The sequence below is a fragment of the Rhinoderma darwinii genome, chromosome 3 (assembly GCF_050947455.1).
Source record: "Rhinoderma darwinii isolate aRhiDar2 chromosome 3, aRhiDar2.hap1, whole genome shotgun sequence".
NCBI lineage: Eukaryota > Metazoa > Chordata > Amphibia > Anura > Rhinodermatidae > Rhinoderma > Rhinoderma darwinii.
Window position 1 is genome coordinate 20,678,925 of NC_134689.1, and position 23,729 is coordinate 20,702,653.

General features: G+C 43.9%; 1 protein-coding gene and 1 long non-coding RNA gene across 2 annotated transcripts in view; one reads left to right on the top strand and one right to left on the bottom strand.

Annotated features, from left to right (window-relative positions):
* CLINT1 (clathrin interactor 1) overlaps positions 1-7,677 on the top strand; it is a 79,706-nt gene extending 72,029 nt beyond the window's left edge. The window contains exons 9-12 of the mRNA XM_075856092.1: positions 2,166-2,246; positions 2,512-2,795; positions 2,909-3,086; positions 4,657-7,677. Coding sequence (XP_075712207.1) covers positions 2,166-2,246; positions 2,512-2,795; positions 2,909-3,086; positions 4,657-4,955 — 842 coding nt within the window. The 3' untranslated portion in view covers positions 4,956-7,677. The remainder of the gene's footprint in view (positions 1-2,165; positions 2,247-2,511; positions 2,796-2,908; positions 3,087-4,656) is intronic.
* Positions 7,678-15,577: 7,900 nt separating this feature from the next.
* LOC142750897 (uncharacterized) lies at positions 15,578-17,057 on the bottom strand. The gene is made up of 2 exons (XR_012882627.1): positions 16,880-17,057; positions 15,578-15,744 (listed from the first exon to the last, which is right to left on the bottom strand). It is a non-coding gene; the product is annotated as an uncharacterized LOC142750897 (long non-coding RNA).
* Between the last annotated feature and the right edge of the window lie 6,672 nt (positions 17,058-23,729).

Consider the following 23,729-nt stretch of genomic DNA (forward strand, 5'->3'; position numbering starts at 1 on the left):
ATCAGTGACCAATCAGCATCATCCATTCATTTACACAGCAGCATCACGTTCTTACTAGAACGATGTGCAGCCACATACACAAGTGTCCTGATAATGAATACACATGACCTCCAGCCTGGACGTCATGTGTATTCAGAATCCTGACACTTCTGACTCTTTTCTGTGAGATTCCAGCAAGCCACACGTAATCTCGTTTACCTCGTAATCTCGCGAGATTACGCGCGGCTTGCTGTAATCTCACAGAAAAGATTCAGAATTGTCAGGATTCTGAATACACGATGTCAAGGCTGGAGGTCATGTATATTCATTATCAGAACACTTGTGTATGTGGCTGCACATCGTTCTAGTAAGAACGTGATGCTGCTGTGTAAATGAATGGATGATGCTGATTGGTCACTGATTCGTCAGCATCATACACTTCTCTCCACAACGCCCAGTTAGTAAAACAAGTAAACACGCCCAGTTAAAAACACAATACACGCCCAGTTGGAGATACGAATAAAAACACGCCCAGTTGTCCATTTCAAAGCTCATTTGCATATATATAAAATAGCTCATAACTTGGCAAAAAATGAACGTTTAAAAAAAAAAAAAAAAACGTTACCGTTATCTACATTGCAGCGCCGATCACATGCAATAGGAGATAGGGATTTGAGAATCTGGTGACCGAGCCTCTTTAAGGGGTATTTCCAAAGTAGACGTTTATTGTATATCCACGCGATATGCCATAAATGTCTGGTAGACGCGGTTTCCAACTCTGGGACCTAAACCTATCTCTGGGAACGGGGTGGCGAAGCCCCCACATCCAGGATCGGAACAAATGGAGAGGTGGCCGTGCATGTACATGGCTCTCTCCATTGACTCCTATGGAGGTTACAAAAATAGCTGAGCCCGCTTGCTCCCCTGATCCCCGTTCTGGAGATTGGTGCCGGTCACAAAGCTGTGAATATGCCATACATTTCTAAAGTGGGAATACCCCTATAATCAACGTATTAGTCACTGCCATGTTCTCGTTTGTTCGCCTTAACATATGCAATAGATGGTGGGGGCACGTGGTAGAATATCCAACCACCTATTCGTGTATTTTAATGCTTACCCTAGTCTGCATGGTTATGACTGGTCGGTGCGGGGGGAGCACAGCAGGGAACGGGAGTGATGGAGATTTCCACGCGGATCAGTCAAGCCATCATGTTCAGCAGTTTCTACCTTTGCAACCATTTCTTTTATTGTTTCAATTTGTCTAAAATAAAAAACAGCATCCTCTCAAATCATTTTGATGAAAAAAAAATCCCCCTACCTGTTTTGTGTATACAGCTCCTATGCAGACCTATAAGTCTCCATGGATACAGACTACAAACAAACCCTGTATAGTCTTATTTTGCAGTCATGTATTCCTTCTTTCCCTCTGCTCCCTCTTGTAAAAATACTATAGAGGGGACAGGTGGAAGAGGGTAACACATGGCTGAGGGATTAGACAACACGGGGAGTGTGTAGTCTGTTACCATGGAAACATTAGTTTGAATAGGAGCTGTAAACCAAAACGGTGAAATATTTTTAATCTAGTCTGATTGCAAAGTGGGTTCTTTTTTTTTAAGATGCATTGGAGTAATAAAAATACTTGATGACAGAGCACGTGGCTACCGGACACCCGCTGTACAGGGAACTGCAGCATCGCCCCGTGTTGGTGAATAATGTTGTGTTGCAATTCCCTGCACAGTCAGTGGCCCAGTGTGGCGCTGTGCAGGAAAGACATTGAAGGGGAGGCAGCGCTACACCTGCAGCCCCTTCTTTCCCAAGATGTGTGGGTGTCTCGGGGTGGACATGACGTAAGGTGCAGCAGGTCCCTTTATTATAAATTTGTAATTTCTCCTGTCATTGATGGAGCCAGTCATCTTGGATACATATTTCTTCATACATGGTCTGTTCCACTGACCGCTACTCCAGGATAATCGACATGTTACCGTTGTATGAATAATAAGGCTTTTTCTACAGTAATAGGGTCACTGGTCGATGGGTCATAAATGTATTTAATAGGAAACCACTTTAAATGTGTATCTTTGTAGAACAATCTGTTCCAAAGTCGTGATCTTGTCAAACCTATATAGTGTTTTAGCTCCTCGTCTGTTGGCTTACTGTTTTTTTTTTTATTCTTTTTTTAAATGTAGGCTCTACCTCAGATCCATTCGGTGGTTTTGCAGATTTTAATTCAACCGCTGCTCAGACTTCTGCCTTCCCAACAACACCAGGTACAGCCCTTCACATTAGAGAGTCACTTAGGGTAGCCATAACATTGCCATAGCACGTCCCACTGCTATCGCCCCCATACCCATGCCTGTTTATATCGGCACAGAGCGGACCACAAGCTGCTGTCAGACACTTGATTATCTTTCGGTAGAACAGAAGGATCGGGAACGTTTGAGAGAAAATGCCCTCTGAGTAAAGATGACCCATGAAATTTAACTCCATGTGGTGCACTAAATAAATCTTAAAAAATTATTCTCATTTTTTCAGGTTCAACAGCAACTGGTAATGGAGATTTTGGAGACTGGGGTGCCTTCAGTCAGCCAGGAACAGCCCCACCTGTACCGACCACTGATATGTTTGCAGTCTCACAACAGAGTACCGACTTATTTGCTGCTTCACACCCGCAGCCCACCCCCGCTGCATCCAATACAACAGACCTCTTTGACCTCATGGGGTCTACGCACGCCACCATGAGCACGTCCCAGAGCATGAACCTGTCTATGATGAGCTCTAGTTCTGTGGGAATCACGCTGCCCGCATCAAGGTCTCAGGTAGGCCAAGACTAAATGTTTGACCAAGAGGGGGCTGTTTTTGTGTGTGAATGCAGGCTGACCAGGCAATACATTCTAGATGTTTTAGTGCAATATTAAATTTTGTTTTTCAGCCCCTTCAGAAGCAAAACACATTTCCTGCACATGGAAATGACCTCAAGGTTCATGGAAAATCACTCCCATCCACCTGGTCTGACCCCAGTGTCAACATCTCCCTGGACAGTCTCATACCAGGCATGCAGCCCTGTAAACCATCTCAACCTTCCTTAAACGCCATGATGCAGCAACAAAGTAAGTGCCCCCTTTAGAGAAGCTTCCATAGACCGTAGTATAGTTCAGTCTATGGAAGATGTTCGTAAATTACAAGCTGATTTGGACACACTGAGTGTTTGGGCGTCCACTTGGCAAATGAGGTTTAATGTAGATAAATGTAAAGTTATGCATCTGAGAACAATCTTCATGCATCATATGTCCTAGGGGGAGCTACACTGGGGGAGTCACTTGTTGAGAAGGATCTGGGTGTACTTGTAAATCATAAACTAAATAACAGCATTCAATGTCAATCAGCTGCTTCAAAGGCCAGCAGGATATTGTGGTGTATTAAAAGAGGCATGGACTCGCGGGACAGGGATGTAATATTACCACTTTACAAAGCATTAGTGAGGCCTCATCTAGAATATGCCGTTCAGTTCTGGGCTCCAGTTCATAGAAAGGATGAAAAATACAAAGACGAGCAACGAAGCTAATAAGGGGCCTGGAGAATCTAAGTTATGAGGAAAGATTAAAAGAATTAAACCTATTTAGCCTTGAAAAGAGACGACTAAGGGGGGACATGATTAACTTATATAAATATATTAATGGCACATGCAAGAAATATGGTGAAAACCTGTTCCATGTAAAACGCCCTCAGAAGACAAGGACACACTGGTCAGGGGTGATACAAGCTCTGCAGGACCTCTATTTTGCCGGAACGAATACCCTGTTGGCCAGTGTTCGTCTAATGTCATAGCTGCACAGGGAAAATGAAAGCTGCTGTCATACAATGACCCTGCAAGCAATTCCTTATACCATTATAGGTTTCGAGTGGTCATTTTTATTAATGGCAGGGGATTGCTGGGAGTTGTAGTTTTGCAACAGCTGGAGAGCCACAGGTTGGAGAACAGGGTATACCATGGCTTTTGCCTGGGGGAGGATGATATTCCTACATGGTACTTTACAAGGGGCAATTGCTGAAAAATGGTTTTGGAGTTGGGAGAAGCAGCTTTCGTCTGAACAAGTACTGTATCCCCTGCTTTAGGGAGCAGTCAATTGATCTGTGTGCAGGGTGGATCTCCCCTGCTTACAAATCTGCAAAAGGCTTATACCCCCCCAAGGCCCTCGTGCACAAGAGCGAGTTTGGGTTCCAGGTCGTACGGTTCCACCATTTCAATAGGCTGTGAATTCTACTATATAGTCCGCATTTCAAAACAAAATCGCCGCGTGCTCTATTGCCTCTTGTATATCGGGCAGAGTTCCTCCCTAGATGCACTGAATTCGGTGCTTTTAAAGGAAAACTCGATCCAAGAATTAGATAGAACCTCTCATAATGAAGCGTCCGCGATCCTGTTTGTGCGCTGTATTCGGGGTAGTGTGCATGAGGCCTGATAGACACTATAGATGAATAACTAGATCACTGGAAGGGGCCTTATTATAAGGGTCTTCATGAGCATTCAAGGCAATGCAGGGATTCCAGCAATTATTGACTGTCACCAGCTTCAGTGATATTTCTAGTGACATGAATGGCTGAATATTGATCCTGCTTCTAAGAATAAGCATCTTGATCATCCATCATATGAAACGCTGACCTCTTTTTGATCCACAGACTTCCAGCCACCTATGGGGATGTTGCCGCAAGGATTTGCTAATATGAACATCAGTGGAACCCCAGGCATGATTCCCAACCGACCTCAAACCAGCCCCATTCTGCCTGGTCCCATGGCAGGAGGCATGGGTATCCCTAATATGATGACTGGCACTATGGGCATTTCTGGAATTCCTCCAATGATGAACCAGGGTGGGATGGGCATGCCCACCACCATGGGAATGCCTATGGGATTAGCCTCTGGAGCAATGCCACCTAAACAAGATGCCTTCGCAAACTTTGCCAACTTCAGTAAATAGAAGCTTTATCCAGCTGACCCCCTCCACACACCGCTGGGATATTGAAGGATTTTCAACTGCACACACGTGACGAAGGAGAGAGGGGGGTGACCTGGAGGACTGGAAAGAGTCTGGTCCTCCATGTAATAAATATCTTTTTATAAATGAATAAAAATGAACTTCCAGGCAAGCTGTTTGTAGAGGGGAGATGGGACGGTCTGGAGACCCTGCTCTGCAGTGAGCACTATTGCCTTCATGTACCAGACGGGTCTCAGTGGGTACACAATGTCTGCCATCCGGGTACACGACAGGGCGCCTTTATTTTCCCCCTCCCTTTTGGGTTTCTGAATTACTTGGATGTGATTTGATAGACACACACATTTAACCTCCACATTCCTAACCTCATGAACAGCATCGGCTCCTCAACGGTTTCTTCTTCTTCTTTTTTTTTTAATGTAATATATAAGAAATGATCTATTTTTCTCCAAAGTGACTTTGCTGCTTTTAAGAACGTACGTCCTGCAGTGTAGACCCGCTCTGCCCCCCATATGATTCACACATCGTAGGGTGGACAGTTGGAGCCAGGATGCTCTTATCCATCGTCCATCAATGAATATGGGATATTGGGGGGGGGGGGGGGTAGCTGCCCCTAAGTCCCTCATACAGACCGCATGCATGCCGGCTCAGAATGTCCAGAGACATTGCACGGGATGTAAGATTCGTTTCTCCGTTCCGCTTTTCGGTCTTAATCACCCCTGCCATAAATGCATGGTTAATCTGCCCCTGTTAACATTGCCCCCTGCTGGGCTGTTTTGAAGCCTTTTAACAGCATCCAAAAATTCACGTCTTCCTGCTTGCACCCCTACATCATGGCATCAAAACTCTACCACATTGCTATAAGGCAGCCCACCCCCCCCTGGCAAGCTTTAGTTGATAAAGGTTTTCTGATTTTATGTAAATAAAACTTCGTACGTATGCAAATTTTTTAATAAACCTGTTTAAAATTTCTCACTTTTCAAGATCTCTGATTGTTGTCCGGGAGAAGCAAGAACCGTTGTTAACAGCCAGAGGCTGGAAAACTACTAGTCTATGCGCAGCGCTGATACACTTAATGATCTGTGCAGTTGTGTGATCAGTACACGACCATGAAGGGTTCTCCATTCACTAACTGCAAGCAGAGATCTTAAACTGTGAGGAGTTAAAACACAAAGTATATTAGAAAGCTGCAGACTTTTTCAAAGTACAGCGATTAAAGGGGTTATCGGGGTATTTCTGTTTTCCAAACTAATTAGGGAATTCTAAGTTAATGGAATAGGGTCCCCCTATTTAGGACTCCTCTATTAGCCAGAGTGGAAACTGGCTATAAAGAGTGTCTCTCCCTCTGGAGGACCCAGCACATCCAAACAGAGCATTGATATCAATGACAACTGTGTAATGCTGCATTTCTCCTGGGGTGGCGCTGCAGGGAAATCCAAGGTACCCTCACAGATTACATCTGTTTGATTTTTTTGGGGTCCCAACATTATTTTAGGATGTCTGGGGGACCTTCTAACCAAAAGTAATTGTTAAAAGCAGATGACCCGTTTTAGGTTTTCGTTACATAAAATTCAGAAAACCCCTTTTTTATTTGACATTGTCGCAGTGGACTTGGTGGCCGGCGCTATCTGGGACACGCAGGGCAGCGCTCCGGAATCATTCCCACTCCTCTCTCCGCTCTTGTCCTCTACAAAGCTGAACATGATTTTAGATTTTATATAAAAAAATTTTTTTGGGGTTCCCTCCTCTGTTTCTCTTCCCTTGTACATAAGGCAGTGGACGGTGTTGGGAATCAGTTCTGAAATAAATACAGATCTATATTATTATTACATGAGGTGAGCTGTAGCTGCCTTCAAATTTATTGGCTTGAAATAAATATGTATAAAAAAAAAAATTAAACCTGATTTTTTAAAACGTTTTATTTTCCTTGTAGAAACGGTTCTTGGTTTTATTTTTCATGAGACGTCTACGGGGGAGGGGGGCGGCATCTTCACACCGACTGTTGGCTCTTTATCCGCTCTCTTGGTTTTACTCTTGTGTTTTCAAGGCGTTGATCACTTACCTGTCTCCATAGCAGGCCAGATGTTTTCCACCATTAAACCTTCTGACCCGCGCTCTTACCTGCCTGCTTCATTCCTTCCGCCGTTTCGCACCGCCATTCACACCGAGAGGAAATAATTACAATTTGGGCAAAGTAATTTTCATAAATAATTTAAGATTGTTTAATGACATCTCCCCGTGCTGACGGGCGCAGGGTGCCACGTCCAAACGACGCTTCATCTCCAGCCCTACTAATTAGACCAAAATTCATGGGCTGCAGCTAATGGTGATGGAACGTGATTCACGGCCTGAATAAGAGATGAGACGCGCCGGTAATTAGCAGACTGTGGTTTTTAATCTTTCGACAATTCGCCCTGTTTAAATTGGTTTCAAAGAATAGGAGCTTTCAAGTATTGTTACATCAACAGCGCCCACACTCACCTATTACATGGCGTCTGAGCCGCGCTGTGAGGTTCCTCGTATATGGGGGTCGTGAGGGAATGGTAATGGCCTGATAGATGACAACCCCCTGTATTACCTCTCTGATTTAAAAAAAAATATATATATATATAATATGAGAGAATTGCATGTTATTTTTATATATATATATATATATATAATTTCATGTTTGGAAACACTGTTTAAATAAAGCTCATTGAAAGAAGCACTACGGACATGTCATGCCCATATGTGTGGAAGGTCCTGTATACGCTGCTATTCACACTGCTGGATATTTCTGCATCCTTATCTGCTGCATGTTCTTTTATGTATATAGGTACTGTACTCTATACGGAGATCAATAGAGCCAGAAAACAAACTTATGCCTCATGCACACGACTGTGTGTGGCAGCCGCGTCCCGTCAGCGATCCGTGGAACGATAGGGCATGTCTTTTCACGGATCGCAGAATCGTTTTCACGGACCCGATTGGGTGCCACTTGGATTCTGTTAAAAAGGGCCCGAGTGGCACATCGGTCGTGTGCAACTGGCATTAGTCTCCCTTTGGATTTGTCTTCATGTCCATACATCATCCTTAGGGCTCATTCACACAACTGGTTTTCTTCAGGCCGAATTATTTTTTTTCAATTCGCAAAACCACGGATCCGTTCTGTATTTGCAGTCCATTTGTCCACATAAAACCTTTCGTAATTCATCCCTGAGTCATCAGTATTCACGGATCTGTCAAAAAAAAAAAAAAATGGAAGGCTGGAATTGATGTCACCATTTTTCCTCAACCCCGAGTAGGTCACATGATCCGCAACTATGGACAGTAAAATGGCACGGCCTGAGTTTTTGCGGCCCGCACACAGATCTATGAACATCATGGTCGTGTACATAAGGCCATATAAATGAATAGGTCCGTGTGAAACGCCTAGGAAGTCTGATCACGTGACCTCCCTAGGGATATTATTGACAAACGGAAACATGGCCGTGAAATGCGAACATACGGGACAGTTTGCGGAAGCAACTTGGAGGCGTTACGGACCCAAATATGGACAGGATCTGTACTTTGCGGCCTGATCAATGGCAACGGTCGTGTGCATGAGGCCTTGGGACTACATGACATTAGAAAAACATTGCTGGTTTCCTTTTTTATAACCTGGCAGAGATGGCGTAAAAAATAGTTACAAAAATTTTCTGCCAAAAGCACGTTTTTGTGCAAATTTACACTTATTGAGTGTTTGTGTTTAAATGCCTCACCGGTTTCAATATCTCGGTTTGCTGTGAGTGAATGGGATCCTTCTTTTTTTTTACATCCAGAGAATGAAAACTTGCTTAATCCTGCTATGATTCAGTCCAGATCCGTTGTCAGCTAAAGTCTGGATTTACACATTGCGTATTTGTTGCAGAAATGTTCAAATCCGCAGCATGCCTTATCTGTTGCGGAAATGCAGCGGATTTTCACTGCAGATTTTATTCGTGTCTATGTAGAGAATGAAATCCTCTGCTATGTCCGCACCAAAACCCACAATGAAATCTGCAGGTGACACGTGGATTTCATTGTGGATATTCAGGCCAACCCAAAAGCATATTCTTTGTGTGAAAATGTTCGATCCTGATAGTTTGATACATGTCACCTACCCTAATGCATTGGATCAGTCTCGTGTTCCGGCTGCTTAGCGCACAGGGATTGTCTAGACCGGATACAATTCAACTGGAACTAAAAAAAAGGTCTGGACAGGTTTTCAGCCCTTGGTTTCCTTATTCACTTGACTTTCGCCTCTTGCACATGACCGAGTTCAGGCCGTGAAAACGTTCCGTGTGTTGGCCGGATGTCCCGGCCTGGCCGCGGTACAGGTGAACGGGACTCCTGCCATCATAGACATTTATGGTGCTAGGAGTCTCGGCCCACTCACAGAATTGCTGTTCTGTACTGTATCATTTTGTTCGAAACTGCAGTTCCGTGAGGAGGCAGGGAGTCCTAGCATCATAAATGTCTATGACGGCAGGAGTCCCGTTCACCTGTACCGCGGTCAGGCCGGGACATCCGTCTGAGACACGGACCGATTTTGACGGGCCGAACTCAGTCGCGTACAAGAGGTGTAAAAAGCGCAATCTTAACGGTGAAGAAATGAAACACAAAGTACACTATCTGGCCAAAAGTATGTGGATCCCGACAATCACATCTATTTGAGTTTGTTGGATGTTCCGCTCCCAAACTACGGGCATTAATATGGAGTTGGGCTCCACTAACCATCTCCACTCTTCTGGGAGGGATTTCTAAAATATTTTGGAGTGTCTGTGAATTTTTTTCCCATTCAGCCAACCGAGTATTGGTGAGATCAGACACTGATGTTGGAGGTCTGGCTTACCGTTGGCATTTCAGTTCAGTCCAAAGGAGTTGGATGCGGTTGGGGTTAGGACTCTGTGTGGCCAGCCAAGTTCCTCCAGACCAAGCTCCTTACACCATGTCTTTATGGACCTTGTGCACAGTCCTGCTAGAACAAAAAAGGGCCAAACCCCAAACTGTTCCCACAAAGTTGGAAGCAAGAATTGTCCAAAATGTCTTGGTCTGCTGTAGAATTAACATTCTCCTTCACTGGAAATAAGGGGTCAAACACTAAAATACAACCCCAGACCGTTATTCCGCCTCCACCAAATAATTCAGTAGGCTCTATACATTCTGGTAGGCCGTGTGCTCCAGAGTCCAGTGGTGATGTGCTTTACACAACTCCAGCCTACACTTGGCATTGTGCATGCGGATCTTAGGCTTGTGTGCAGTGGCGTGGAAACCCATTTCATGAAGGGCCAGAGGCAGTTTTGATCTCTAGTGAAGGAATACGAGAGGATAGGAGGTGTTTGTGTCCCGCTCTGTGAGTTTCCGGAGTCTACCGCTTCCTCGCTGAGCTGTTACTTCTACATGCCTCCACTTTACAAGAATAGTGCTTACGGGTGATTGGGGCAGATCAGAAATGGCACAAACTCGAGACCCCATGCACACGACCATATTTTCATCTGTCCGTATATACAGATCCGAAGTCATTCGTAACTTTTCCATATATACGGAACGGTATCCGCAAATAAGGGTCCGTAATGAATCCATATTTGGTCCATATATAAGGATCCGGTCGTGTGCATGGGGCCTTACTTGTGGCATCCTGTGACATTGCCACGTTTAAAGTCACAGCTCTTCAGTGCGACCCATACTAATAGCAATTTTTATCTATGGAGATTACATGGCTGTGTGCTGGATTTTATGCACCTGTTTGCAATGGGTGTGGCTGAAACACCTGAAATCAATAATAAGGGGAGGGGGTCCCACATTTGCCCATAGACTATATTAGAAAGTTGCAGAACTTGTGTGGATGTAAACAGCCTTCGGGACTGAATACACTCTAGAGCTGCTAAGGTTGAGAGTGGTTTACTAAATTGGTTAGTCTAATTTTTACAACGATACACAATAGTCCCCATAAAGATGAGAGGTGATGTCCATATGTTTATATAGCGCAGTATATGACTAAACCGCTATAGTGGTGGTTTACAATCTGCCGCACACTAGAAATATCCAATATTATACAGAGATTTAAATAATTTGCATGTAGTTATTCTGGACGCCTATATAGCATGCAGCTGAACTACTATTAGGAACAATAGCACCACCCTATGGCGGGTTTTGGCGTTGCGGTTGTTCAAAACTACAGAAGCATAGAGAATGCAGATTTGTTTCTCATTGTCTTCTTGTGGTTTGGTACATGATGTTGTAAATTAGATACATTTCCTTAACACTGTAGATGCATTAGCCACGACAGGCTGACATTTATAGGGCAATGACAAAATTACTTCATATATTCGTGTCCTTGAAATATGGCACAATTAGGCTCGGTTCACATGTGCATTGGCACGGAAGTGCCCTGTGGACTTTTAGGCTATCTTTACATGGAGTTTTTTGCAGGCGGAATTTCCGCCTCAAAATTCCGTTTGGAAGTTTGAGGCAGATTTTCCTCTCCCTGCACGCCGATTTTCGCAGCGTTTATCGCCCGCGGCCATTGAGCGCCGCAGGCATAAAACGCCACAAAATACGCTTTCTCTGCCTCACATTGATGTCAATGGAAGGTCACAGGCGTAAACGCCCGAAGATAGGGCATGTCGCTTCTTTTTCCCGCGAGGCGGGATAAAAAGACGCCTCCGCCTCCCATTGAAATCAATGGGAGGCATTTTCGGGCCGTTTTTGGCACGGTTTCCGCGTCAAAAAACTCCATGTGAACATAGCCTAATGGGTTTCGTAGGGTTTCAGTCATGGTGTCCATCATTTTACTGGAGTAAATAGCACTATTTTATCAGGCAGTTTTGATTGAATCTGCGACGGAGGTTATTAATGGAGGCTCCAGTGCAGGGGTGAACATACCTGTGTGTAAATAGGGGTAAAATTCAATGGTTTCTATACATGATCTGGACCGTGGGTGAATGGGGACATTGTTTATAGATCCTTCCTGCAGGATAGATTGGTCAGATCTTCTGCTCTGCGCTGACTTATTCCACAAATCCCATTCCGTCCAATATTTGAATCCCCATTTGCAAGCATATTAAGCCCCTTCCCCTATCTGCCTGGGAACACCCACAAAACCTCCCACTTTTTGCACAAGATCCGCCTCCTTTGTCCGATTTGTGGGATCATCTTGACCATAACGGGCCAATTGTAAGGTTAATACATAACTAGACTCTCCTGGGTGGAAGACAAAAAAAATTGTTACTCCAGATTGCTCATGGAGGCGCCATACAGCGGCACTCAGGTACATAATAATCACGTGTGCCGCCTTACTCTTAAGGCTCAAAAATGGCTTCATAATACAAGACCCATAAAAATCTATGGTCCCAGACTGTCCCTGTATCATACAGACGCTTATTTTTCCAGAATTATTCGAAAGGCTCTGTCACCAGATTATAAGTACTCTATCCCCTACATAATCTGATCGGCGAAGTAATGTAGATAACCGTGTTTTTTATTTAGAAAATCCATCATTTTTGAGCAAGTTATGAACAATTTTAGATTTATGCTAATTAGTTTCTTAATGCCCAACTGTGCGTTTTTTTTAACGTTTGACCAAGTGGGCGTTGTAAAGAGAAGCATATGACGCTGACCAATCAGCATCATACACTTCTCTCCATTCATGTCTATCTGTACTCACAGCACAGCGTGATCTCGCAAGATCACGCTGTGCTGTCACATGCACCCACAGTAACTATACCGAAGTGTCTTGAGAGTGAATAGACATCACCTCCAGCCAGGACGTGATGTCTATTCACACTCCCGACACTACGGTAAAGTTACTGTGGGCGTATGTGACAGCACAGCGTGACCTCGTGAGATCACGCTGTGCTGTCATTCATGTCCATCTGTACTCACAGCACAGTGTGATCTTGCGAGATCACGCTGTGCTGTGTGAGTAAGTCCGACAGAAATATTACCGAAGTGTCGGAAGTGTTAATAGACATCGCGTCCTGGCTGGAGGCAATGTCTATTCACTCTCAAGACACTTAGGTAAAGTTACTGTGGGTGTATGTGACAGCACAGCGTGATCTCGCGAGATCACGCTGTGCTGTGAGTACAGATGGACATGAATGGAGAGAAGTGTATGACGCTGATTGGTCAGCGTCATACACTCCTCTTTACAACGCCCAATTGGTAAAAAGTAAAACACGCCCAGTTGTCTATTAAGAAACTAATTAGCATAAATCTAAAATTGCGCAAAAATTATCGTTTTTCAAAGTAAAAACCACTGCTGTTATCTACATTACAGGGTCGATCACATTATGTAGGAGATAGAGCATTTATAATCTGGTGACAGCCTCTTTAAATGACCATGACGTTTTCCGTTCCGACTTTCAATAAGTTCCAGAACGTCTTACAAGTTCCCTCCAGTATTTTCTCTTTTGTTTGGTAAAGACCCTATTACCGCTGGAGGTGCCAGGTGGGCAATTAACATTTTTTTTTTCTAATTTGACCACAATTACTTCTGTGTCAGGAGAAAAGAAATAGTTTGCGTTAGCATATCTCTCTTTGGCATCTGGGATGTACAGAACAGCTGGCAAGCTAATGAATATGCATCTGCTTAAGAGCCTGCAGTTCATTAATAAACCAGTAGATGGAAGGAAGAATTGTGCTCATCAGCTCCAGAGGAGATGAGAGTTGGCGAGCTGTGAAGTGTTACTGTCACACGCAATCCTGTTATACCAGTAACTTCTGCAGGATGACTGAAGCGATGAGAGGGGACAGACTGGAAGGAGCCCACTCCTATATTATCTGTACTTACACTATTTAAAAGTTCAAGCTCAGAAATTCGGTATAACAACGACTGCAGGATTCATCATACTGTACACATATAATACAAGCCACCAATCAATATCACCTCCTAACTTGAAGGCAATCCGCTTGCTTTTTTTAAAAAAAAAATTCCTCCAGAAACAGCACCACTCTTGGCTGTGGGCTGTGTCTGGTATTGCAGCCTTAGTGACATTCACTTGAGATGCAATACCAGACACAGGCCATGGACAAGAGTGGCGACATTTCTAGAAAATGTATGCCTGTTTTTCTAAAGTCAGCCCCCTTTAGGGCCTCATGTACACATCCGTGTTTGGTCTGTGATGTTGGCCACGTTTCCCGGACCGAACACCGTTCAGGGAGCCGGAGTTACTAGCATCCGTTATCTATGATGCTAGGAGTCCCTTCCTCCCCATGGAAATACTGTCCCTTACTGGTTTAAGTACTGGACAGTATTCCCGCGAGCAGACAGGGACTCCTTACATCATCCATAACCTATGATGCCAGGAACTCCGACTCCCTGAACTGTGTTCGGTCCGGGAAATGCGCCCGTCATACGGTCCCGATATCACAGGCCAAACACGGTCGTGTGTGTGAGGCCTAAGGCTGGGGCTACATGGAGAATTTTTGTAGCACGACTTTCACATTTTAAGGCCAGGGCTACACTGAGACTATTTGTAGCTACTGATTTTAACTGTTGAGTTACAGCCGCAGTCCACAACATTGCATGCAACTCAATGTATTCATTTGGACTGCATCTGTAGCTCAATAGTTAAAGGGAAGGTGTCATGATTTTTTTTTTTATTATATTGCTTTTAATATAATGTAAACAACATTTTTATTTATTTGTGTTGTCACTTTTTACTGTATTCATACTTTTACTTCTCTATGGGGGCTGCCAATTTTTTTTTCATCTCTATGTGTCGATTAACGACACATACAGAGATGGAATACGGCACATACAGCCCCATAGAGAATGCGAACTGGAGCCGTTCCATTCGCAGAAGCGTGCGCCGTCTGTGTGCGAACGGCGCATGCGACGCTCTCACACAGACCAAGACGAAGCTCGTTCGTAGAGCGAAATGCGGCGCCATTTTCATGTGGACCGGAAGCCGCTGCCGGACAGTAAGATGACTACTTCTGGCCGCGGCTTCCGGCCATATGTTCAACGAAGCGAAGGCACAAGGAAGAGGAGCGGAGACCAGCGGCGGCAGGAGCAGGTAATTTATGTTCGTGTATGATGTGCGTATTATGTTCTAATCCTCCTACGCTGTGCAGTCGCTCAGAAAATGGCGGCACACAGTGTAGGAGGTTTGAAGACATTCAAACCCCTCCTTCTCCTGGTACTAGCCAGAAGAAGGGAGGGGGGATTGTGTGAGGGAACTAGAGGAGAGTGTGTTCACCCCAAATTTGCAGCATAAATCAATGACGTTGCTTTACCACAGTGACCATGCTGCCATTTTGGGAACCACTCCCTGTAGTGGCCAGCACATGGAAATGTTATAAATTAGAATCTAATTTATAATATTTCCTGACTTGTGAAAAAATTAAAACAATGTGTAATCACTCAAATACTAATTGTTTAACTGAAAAAAAAATAATAATAATTTCTAGCGACACATTCCCTTTAAAATCAATCAGTAGCGCCACAAGAAGTCTACATGTAGTCCTGGTCAGACTATTGAACTACAGTTGCAGTCTAGAGGATACATGCAACTCCAGACTGTAGGGATAGACCGAAACCTTGCCCTTTTACCCATACGCTTATTTATAAGTAAATAACTCCATGACACTTGTTTGTGGTAAAATTGGGGAATGGCCACAGCTTTATTTAAAACAAAATCATTGGCCAGAAGGCTTTAACTTAAATGTCTCATTTTTTTAATTGACCCGATATGCCAACCACAATTGCCTGCGGCGGGCACATAGGGGTCTTAACTCGCCTTCATAGCCATTTCTCCGCCAGCTGTGACATCTGCAAGAAAAAGAAGAAAAACCGAAGAAACCATTCTGTGAAACAGCTATAACATCACAAACCACTAAACCATAGGGGCAGGCAGGCGGGCGGGCGGGCTAACCTCTCACTGCAGCAGAAGGTAAGATGGAGACTCAGCACTTGCACTCAGCCTTACACCCTTTCTAGCCCCTCCTCTTTTTCCAAAAGCACCAATCCTGCTCCTGGGCATTCTTAACCCTTTCCGTGCTCCATAGCATCACCGCCCTACAGTCCCTGCCGCCCTCCCTATGCGATTCAGCGCCATCAATTCACTCTTGTAGACTGCAGCTGTTGCCGGATCGTTCAAATTTAATAGTTGCGCTACAAAAATGTTCTATGTTGCTCCAGCCTAAAGCTCGGCATCCGTGGTGGAGATCTAAAACAAATTGAGCATGAATGCCTTTTTTATGTAGTTTGTGACCATAACGCTTTGTCTTCCTACAAAAAAAAGAGCGATTCTTTTCAGACACGCTCCCAGCAAAAACATACATTGTGCTATGCTTAATGCAGGGCCAGAGAGGGAGGAGCGTGACACAGGGATTCTCTTTTTTTTGTTCTTTGAAGCCCTGTGTCATGCTCCGCCCACTCAGGCCCTGCACTAGGTATAACACTGTGTATGTTTTGCTTGCAGTGTGTATATAAGGAATTTCTCTTTAAACTTTGTGCCAAGACATTTGGGGGAAATATATTAAGACTGGCGTGTCTTAAACTAATGTAAATCGGTGGAAAATGCGCTAAATATATTAAGAGGTCGCTCATCCGAATGAATGGAGCGTCAGGTCGAGCATGCGCCCTGTTGCTCCATTCAATCTCTATGGCACTGCCAGAGATAGCCGAGCGCTGTACTAATATATCCGATAGTCCCATAGACAGTGAATGGAGCAGCAGTGCGCAGGCTCGACAAGCCGCTCCATTCATTCGTATGACTATTAAAATAGAAACACTCAGCTCTGCTACATCCACATATCCATTCGATCTTTTTGGATTACATTTAGTGACTGAATCCCTGTACAATGGATAGTTCCTTTATGTAATAAATGTCGGCTCCGGGGCTGATATATCTCCGCCAGGTTTGATTCTTTTCTTACGCCGCTGACCACACACAAACCAATACCTTAAATCTCACCGTGGCCTTTTCTTCGGTTTCTCTGCTTTCTTAATTAGGAGACAAGACCAGATTAACGGCCTTTTCTTCGTTGCTGTTCTGCAGCCGGAATACAGATCACCCTTTGTCCGCAAGTGACCTAATTAGTTAATAAAGTAATTGAATATTAAAAAGGATGTTGCAAGTGATTAAAATGTAAGGGGCACTCAGAACATTATTAAATCCATTAATCATGTATCAGCCTGTTCATTTACATATGCGTAGTGCCATGTAATGTCCCCCGCTCCTCTCCAATTAGTCTGAGCACAATGTGTGGGAAAGGTTTGATAACCACAGGAAAAAGCCGAGCGGCTGCACAGGTGAAACATCCGACACGGGAGACGCTTATCTTCATTATACGAAACAAAGAAGAACCGATGTGCAGCCAAAACGAGGACGATTCGTAGCGTTTTTGTAAGACATGAGACAGCGTCTCCAGTCATACAAGAGACTGTCGGGTATATGCAAGCATTTTTTTAGAATGGATCCTAAGGCCAGGTTCCCACAGGACGGTTAGGCTGCGTAAAAGCCACACAGCATATCCGACCTGGAACCCGCAGTACATTCCGTCCGAAAACCGCACCAAATTGTGATGCGTTCTCGTTACAGTTATATTATGTGTATCAGAGCTGTGTGTCCATCACATGACCATGTAACGATCCCAGCACCTGTGTGTCCATCACATGACCATGTAACGATCCCAGCACCTGTGTCCATCACATGACCATGTAACGATCCCAGCACCTGTGTGTCCATCACATGACCATGTAACGATTCCATCACATGACCATGTAACGATCCCAGCACCTGTGTGTCCATAACATAAACCTATACAGAATTGTATCCACTGGAAGTAATCAATGAATGTTCCTACTGAATAACAAGAAGCAGAGATCTTGAAAACCGTGAGGAATTAATACAGAAAGTATATTGGAAAATTCTTTAACTATTAATTATACAAGGCTCCGTCTCTAATTGTGAGTTTGTCATGAGCCTAGCTCCATAAGGGGTGGGCAGTACCTGCTATGAGGTTCTCCCTCTCAGAAGCGCTGCACCCTGCTCTCCAGATACTTCTAATAAACAAGCACTTTATAACAAAGATTTTTGCTTCTGAAAAAACTGAGCAGTGCTGCACGGTGTGTGAGATAATCAAATACTGCAAGATCTGTTCAGCAAGCAAAATAGCTCTCCTCCAGAAGAGACTTGTATGTATATGTGCATCCAGAAGAGACCTGTATGTATATGTGCATCCAGAAGAGACCTGTATGTATATGTGTATCCAGAAGAGACCTGTATGTATGTGTATCCAGAAGAGACCTGTATGTTTATGTGCATCCAGAAGAGACCTGTATGTTTATGTGCATCCAGAAGAGACCTGTATGTATATGTGTATCCAGAAGAGACCTGTATGTGTATCCAGAAGATACCTGTATGTATATGTGTATCCAGAAGAGACCTGTATGTGTATCCGGAAGAGACCTGTATGTATATGTGTATCCAGAAGAGACCTGTATGTATATGTGTATCCGGAAGAGACCTGTATGTATATGTGTATCCGGAAGAGACCTGTATGTAATTGTATCCGGAAGAGACCTGTATGTATATGTGCATCCAGAAGAGACCTGTATGTGTATCCAGAAGAGACCTTTATGTGTATCCGGAAGAGACCTGTATGTATATGTGTATCCAGAAGAGACCTGAATGTGTATCCGGAAGAGACCTGTATGTATATGTGTATCCAGAAGAGACCTGTATGTATATGTGTATCCAGAAGAGACCTGTATGTATATGTGTATCCAGAAGAGACCTGTATGTGTATCCGGAAGAGACCTGTATGTATATGTGTATCCAGAAGAGACCTGTATGTATATGTGTATCCAGAAGAGACCTGTATGTGTATCCGGAAGAGACCTGTATGTATATGTGTATCCGGAAGAGACCTGTATGTGTATCCGGAAGAGACCTGTATGTATATGTGTATCCAGAAGAGACCTGTATGTATATGTGTATCCAGAAGAGACCTGTATGTATATGTGTACCCAGAAGAGACCTGTATGTGTATCCGGAAGAGACCTGTATGTATGTGTATCCAGAAGAGACCTGTATGTATATGTGCATCCAGAAGAGACCTGTATGTGTATCCAGAAGAGACCTGTATGTGTATCCGGAAGAGACCTGTATGTATATGTGTATCCAGAAGAGACCTGTATGTGTATCCAGAAGAGACCTGTATGTGTATCCAGAAGAGATCTGTATGTATATGTGTATCCAGAAGAGACCTGTATGTATATGTGTATCCAGAAGAGACCTGTATGTATATATGTATGTGTATCCAGAAGAGACCTGTATGTGTCAGGGATCATTACCATGTATATTGTTTGAAAAATATTATCCTCACACATATGTATATACATTTCAGTTCTTTGTGTAATATACTGATATATATAACAAGTTCTTTGTTCATGTCGGACACACCTATGGAAGACACCGCCCCCTGGAATGCAAGAAGAGTGAGTCTGAGAAGTTACAGCTGAGAAACCGGTGGGGGGGGGGGGCTTGGGCACTCCCACATCTCTGGGGAGGAGGCATGTGTCTCCTTCTGTGTTTCTTTGTTCTGAATAAAAAGTTTTCAGTCTTCCTCCTGGCTGACAGAGGGAAGCTGTGTACCAAACATTTCTGTGTGGTGTACTTCTCTCCAGGCATGCCTTCAGCTTTCAATTTACAGAGGTGGTTATTCGGTGTGAAATACGGACCTGACATATGGCGCCCGAACAGGGACCTCACATATGCCCCAAGACTGCAAGGATCGATTTGGTAAGATCTAATTGGTATGCCCCAGGTTTTACAGCTGATGCTGCTAAATTCTGTTAGAGTTGTTTGATTTGCCTACAGAACAGTCCTGACAGACCGGTGCCAACCTTATCATACCTGCCTCCCACAAAGAGAACCGACCTTGAGAGGCCTTCCCAGGTAGAACGAACCAGATTAGTATTTATTTTAACAATTGACAAGAGTTGGGGGTCCCCAGCAAGTGCCAGTAAATATGAACTAAAAGACTTTTAACACGATGAACTCCATCACTGAGATGCGGCAGGCGCAGCCTGAGCCAGTACAACGCGTTTATCATGAACTGACGGCAGTGTCACAATTCTAAGCGGCCGCCCAGACAAGTAACTTGCCAGAGGAAGACTACAGATGCGGAGGGTTTGATAGTCACAATACAACTCCACTAATCCGCCTACGTGGGATCTCACCCCAGGCTCACAGCATGAGGTGCTATGTACAGCCCGGTGACGTAAACTAAAGGAGACGGTGTCGGACAGATGAGAAGGACCAAACCAAGTCCTGATGACATCAGCAAAGATCAAAGTAAAGACCAAAGTCCTGAGTGAATCCGTCAGCAGGATCAAGTGTTTTGATAAGTAAGTGGCTAGGAGGGGGTAATAATAACTCCCCCACTGGACACCAACGTAGTCTGACTCCACAATTGTGTGGGTTACCCTGAGGGTGACAGTCAGTGAAGAGCAGAAGACAGGAGAAGAAGGGGACGATGATGTACAGGACTGGCAATGAACTGATGGGACCCGAAACCTGAGGGTGATAGCATGAGATTGGTGATAGCATTATGTTATTAGTTGAAGCCCTATTGTTTATAATGTCTGAGGTTTATAATTATAATGTGTGTAAATATGCCACGGTGCTGCAAATTACAATCTGAGGAGTTTTATGTGAAGGTGTGAGGTGAAGGTCACTGTGCTGCCCATGACCTGTCATATCTGCAGGGGTAAAGTCCCATTAGGACAGTAAGTGACAGTGCGACAATTATTACTGTTAATAAAAATGTAGACCGGATTAATTATATATATTACAACCAGCAGCGGTTTGTAGATTATATCAAGACAATCATCCTGTATCCAGAGGAGAATAGGGAAAGTTAGGACCACTCCGACACCTTGGAAGTCCAGGTACAAAGGGGGGTTACTCATCAGGAGTAGCTCGTCTCAAGCTGGTGAAGAAATCCAAAACCCCTACCCGCCTGGTTCGAGTGGTCAGTGGTAGGTTGCTAGGCAAGACTCAGGGATAGAGTAATAATATTTTTAGGGGGGACTGTCAGGGATCATTACCATGTATATTGTTTGAAAAATATTATCCTCACACATATGTATATACATTTCAGTTCTTTGTGTAATATACTGATATATATAACAAGTTCTTTGTTCATGTCGGACACACCTATGGAAGACACCGCCCCCTGGAATGCAAGAAGAGTGAGTCTGAGAAGTTACAGCTGAGAAACCGGTGGGGGGGGGGCTTGGGCACTCCCACATCTCTGGGGAGGAGGCATGTGTCTCTTTCTGTGTTTCTTTGTTCTGAATAAAAAGTTTTCAGTCTTCCTCCTGGCTGACAGAGGGAAGCTGTGTACCAAACATTTCTGTGTGGTGTACTTCTCTCCAGGCATGCCTTCAGCTTTCAATTTACAGAGGTGGTTATTCGGTGTGAAATACGGACCTGACATATGTATATGTGTATCCGGAAGAGACCTGTATGTGTATCCAGAAGACACCTGTATGTATGTGAATCTAGAAGAGACCTGTATCTATATGTGTATCCAGAAGACACCTGTATGTATATGTGTATCCAGAAGAGATCTGTATGTATATGTGTATCCAGAAGACACCTGTATGTGTATCCGGAAGAGACCTGTATGTATGTATATATGTATCCAGAAGACACCTGTATGTATGTGTATCTAGAAGAGACCTGTATGTGTATCCGGAAGAGACCTGTATGTGTATCCAGAAAAGATCTGTATGTGTATCCGGAAGAGACCTGTATGTGGAATAGACCTGTATGTGTATGTGGAATAGACCTGTATGTGTATGTGGAATAGACCTGTATGTGTGCAGGCAGCTTCCTTCTCCTGACAATCTCTGCAGCCCTGCGCTGTAATCTGACCCCTCAGTGACAAGCTCACATTCATGTATTGTAGTTGACATGAGTGGAGTTTTTTTTTGAACAGTTGCTGGCAACTATACGGTTAAAAGAAGCATTTATATTATCTTTGCATTCACAAGAAAACCCGTAAAGCTCTTGACATGTTTGTTTTAGTTAATACTTATATTTTCTATGAAATAACAATTCTGGAGCATCTTTTCTTAGAAGTCTGCATTGTGCCGTTCCTCTGTGAAGGTATGTTCACACGCTTAACAAAAAACGGCTGAAAATACGGAGCTGATTTCAGAGAAAACAGCCTCTGATTTTCAGGCGTTTTTGGAGCTGAAAACTTCTTTTGAGGCTTCTTTTCAGGCGTTGTTTGAGGTGTTTTTTGAGGCGTTTTTCATAGTGTTCAATGGAAAATCAGCTCCAAAAAACGCCTCCAGAAGTGACATGCTACTACTTTTTACGGAGCGTCTTTTTACGCTCCGTTTTTTGAAACAGGCGTAAAAAGACGCCGCGTATGAACTACATGCTGTTTTTCCCATTGATTTCAATGGGCAGTTCTTTTTAGGCGTTCAGCTTCCGTTTTTTCAGGCGTTCTTTGAGGCGTAAACGCCCCGAAATACACCTGAAAACACTGCGTGTGAACATACCCTTATTCCTCCTGGAAATGTATGCATAAATAGATAACTGGGTGTAACTATTCCCCTTATCAATAGGATGTCTCCCTGCACAGCTTCTACGATCAGAACTGATTAAACAGGGTCAGTGTGTGGGGACACGCCCACTTACAAGGGGAATGGTAACACCTAATTGTCAATTTATTTAAACATTTCCCGGAGGAATAAGAGGAATACAGTTGTGCTCCAGAATTGTTAGGGGAGGTAAAGTATTTACTAAAACAGACAGGAGAGCTGCCAGACCTGTTTTAAACTCAATGACGGCGGTAAAGTAAGAAGCTGAGTTACAAATACACATGCACGCAATGAACATCCGGCGCTGCGGTCTCAGAATTTCTGTGAAAAATTAGACAGTCTGCATAATGGGGGGCATCCAGGGTCACGAATTAAACCCAAAACCCCTTTTAAAAACCCTGTGTTTGCCCCTAGGGTCTCTTTCACAATGGATATGTGATGAATACTCTGCAAATTATTTTCCCAGAGCGTATACAACCTGATGTGACGGACATGCTTGTCCAAAGAGCTCATGCGAATCCCATACATATAGGAAGAATCCTGCTACTCCATGTCAAAAAGTCAGATGGGCGCGGATCAATAGACTGGGCCCCCCCATGATCAAGAGGAAAGGTTGGGGCCGACCATCAATAGAGAAGTGACTGTGTATGTGCTCTCTCTCTCTTCGCTCAATGGATGAGCGTCCACGTAGGGGGAAAGCAAAAGAGAAAAGCGGCAAAATACGGGATCTCTGTGTGAATCTTATGATCCTTCTATTTTCTGATGAAAAGAGCTCATGTGGTCGAATGAAACATGGTGGCTCATGCAAATGTCTCACTGACCATTGGTGTTGGTGGCACATATGCCCATCTATTGCTGACCTTAAAGTGAAAGTCTACGCTTGAACACCATTTAAGTTTTTAGAATATCAATAGATCCAAAATTCACTGCTGATTAATTTCTTCTATCTTTATAGCTGTTTTCCTGATACATAGTTCCAAATCCCCAGCATTGATAGAGAAATGATAAAATTTTGCTTGCCTGCAGCCACCACTAGAGGGAGCTTAGGAGTTTGCTGTATCTGACATACACTTTAAACTCAATAACACAGTATGTAGTAATTTCCTAAGCTCCCCCTACTGGTGACTGCAGGCAGCCATAATTGTATCATTTAACTATATGTCTAGGTAGAGCATTTGCACCCAAGC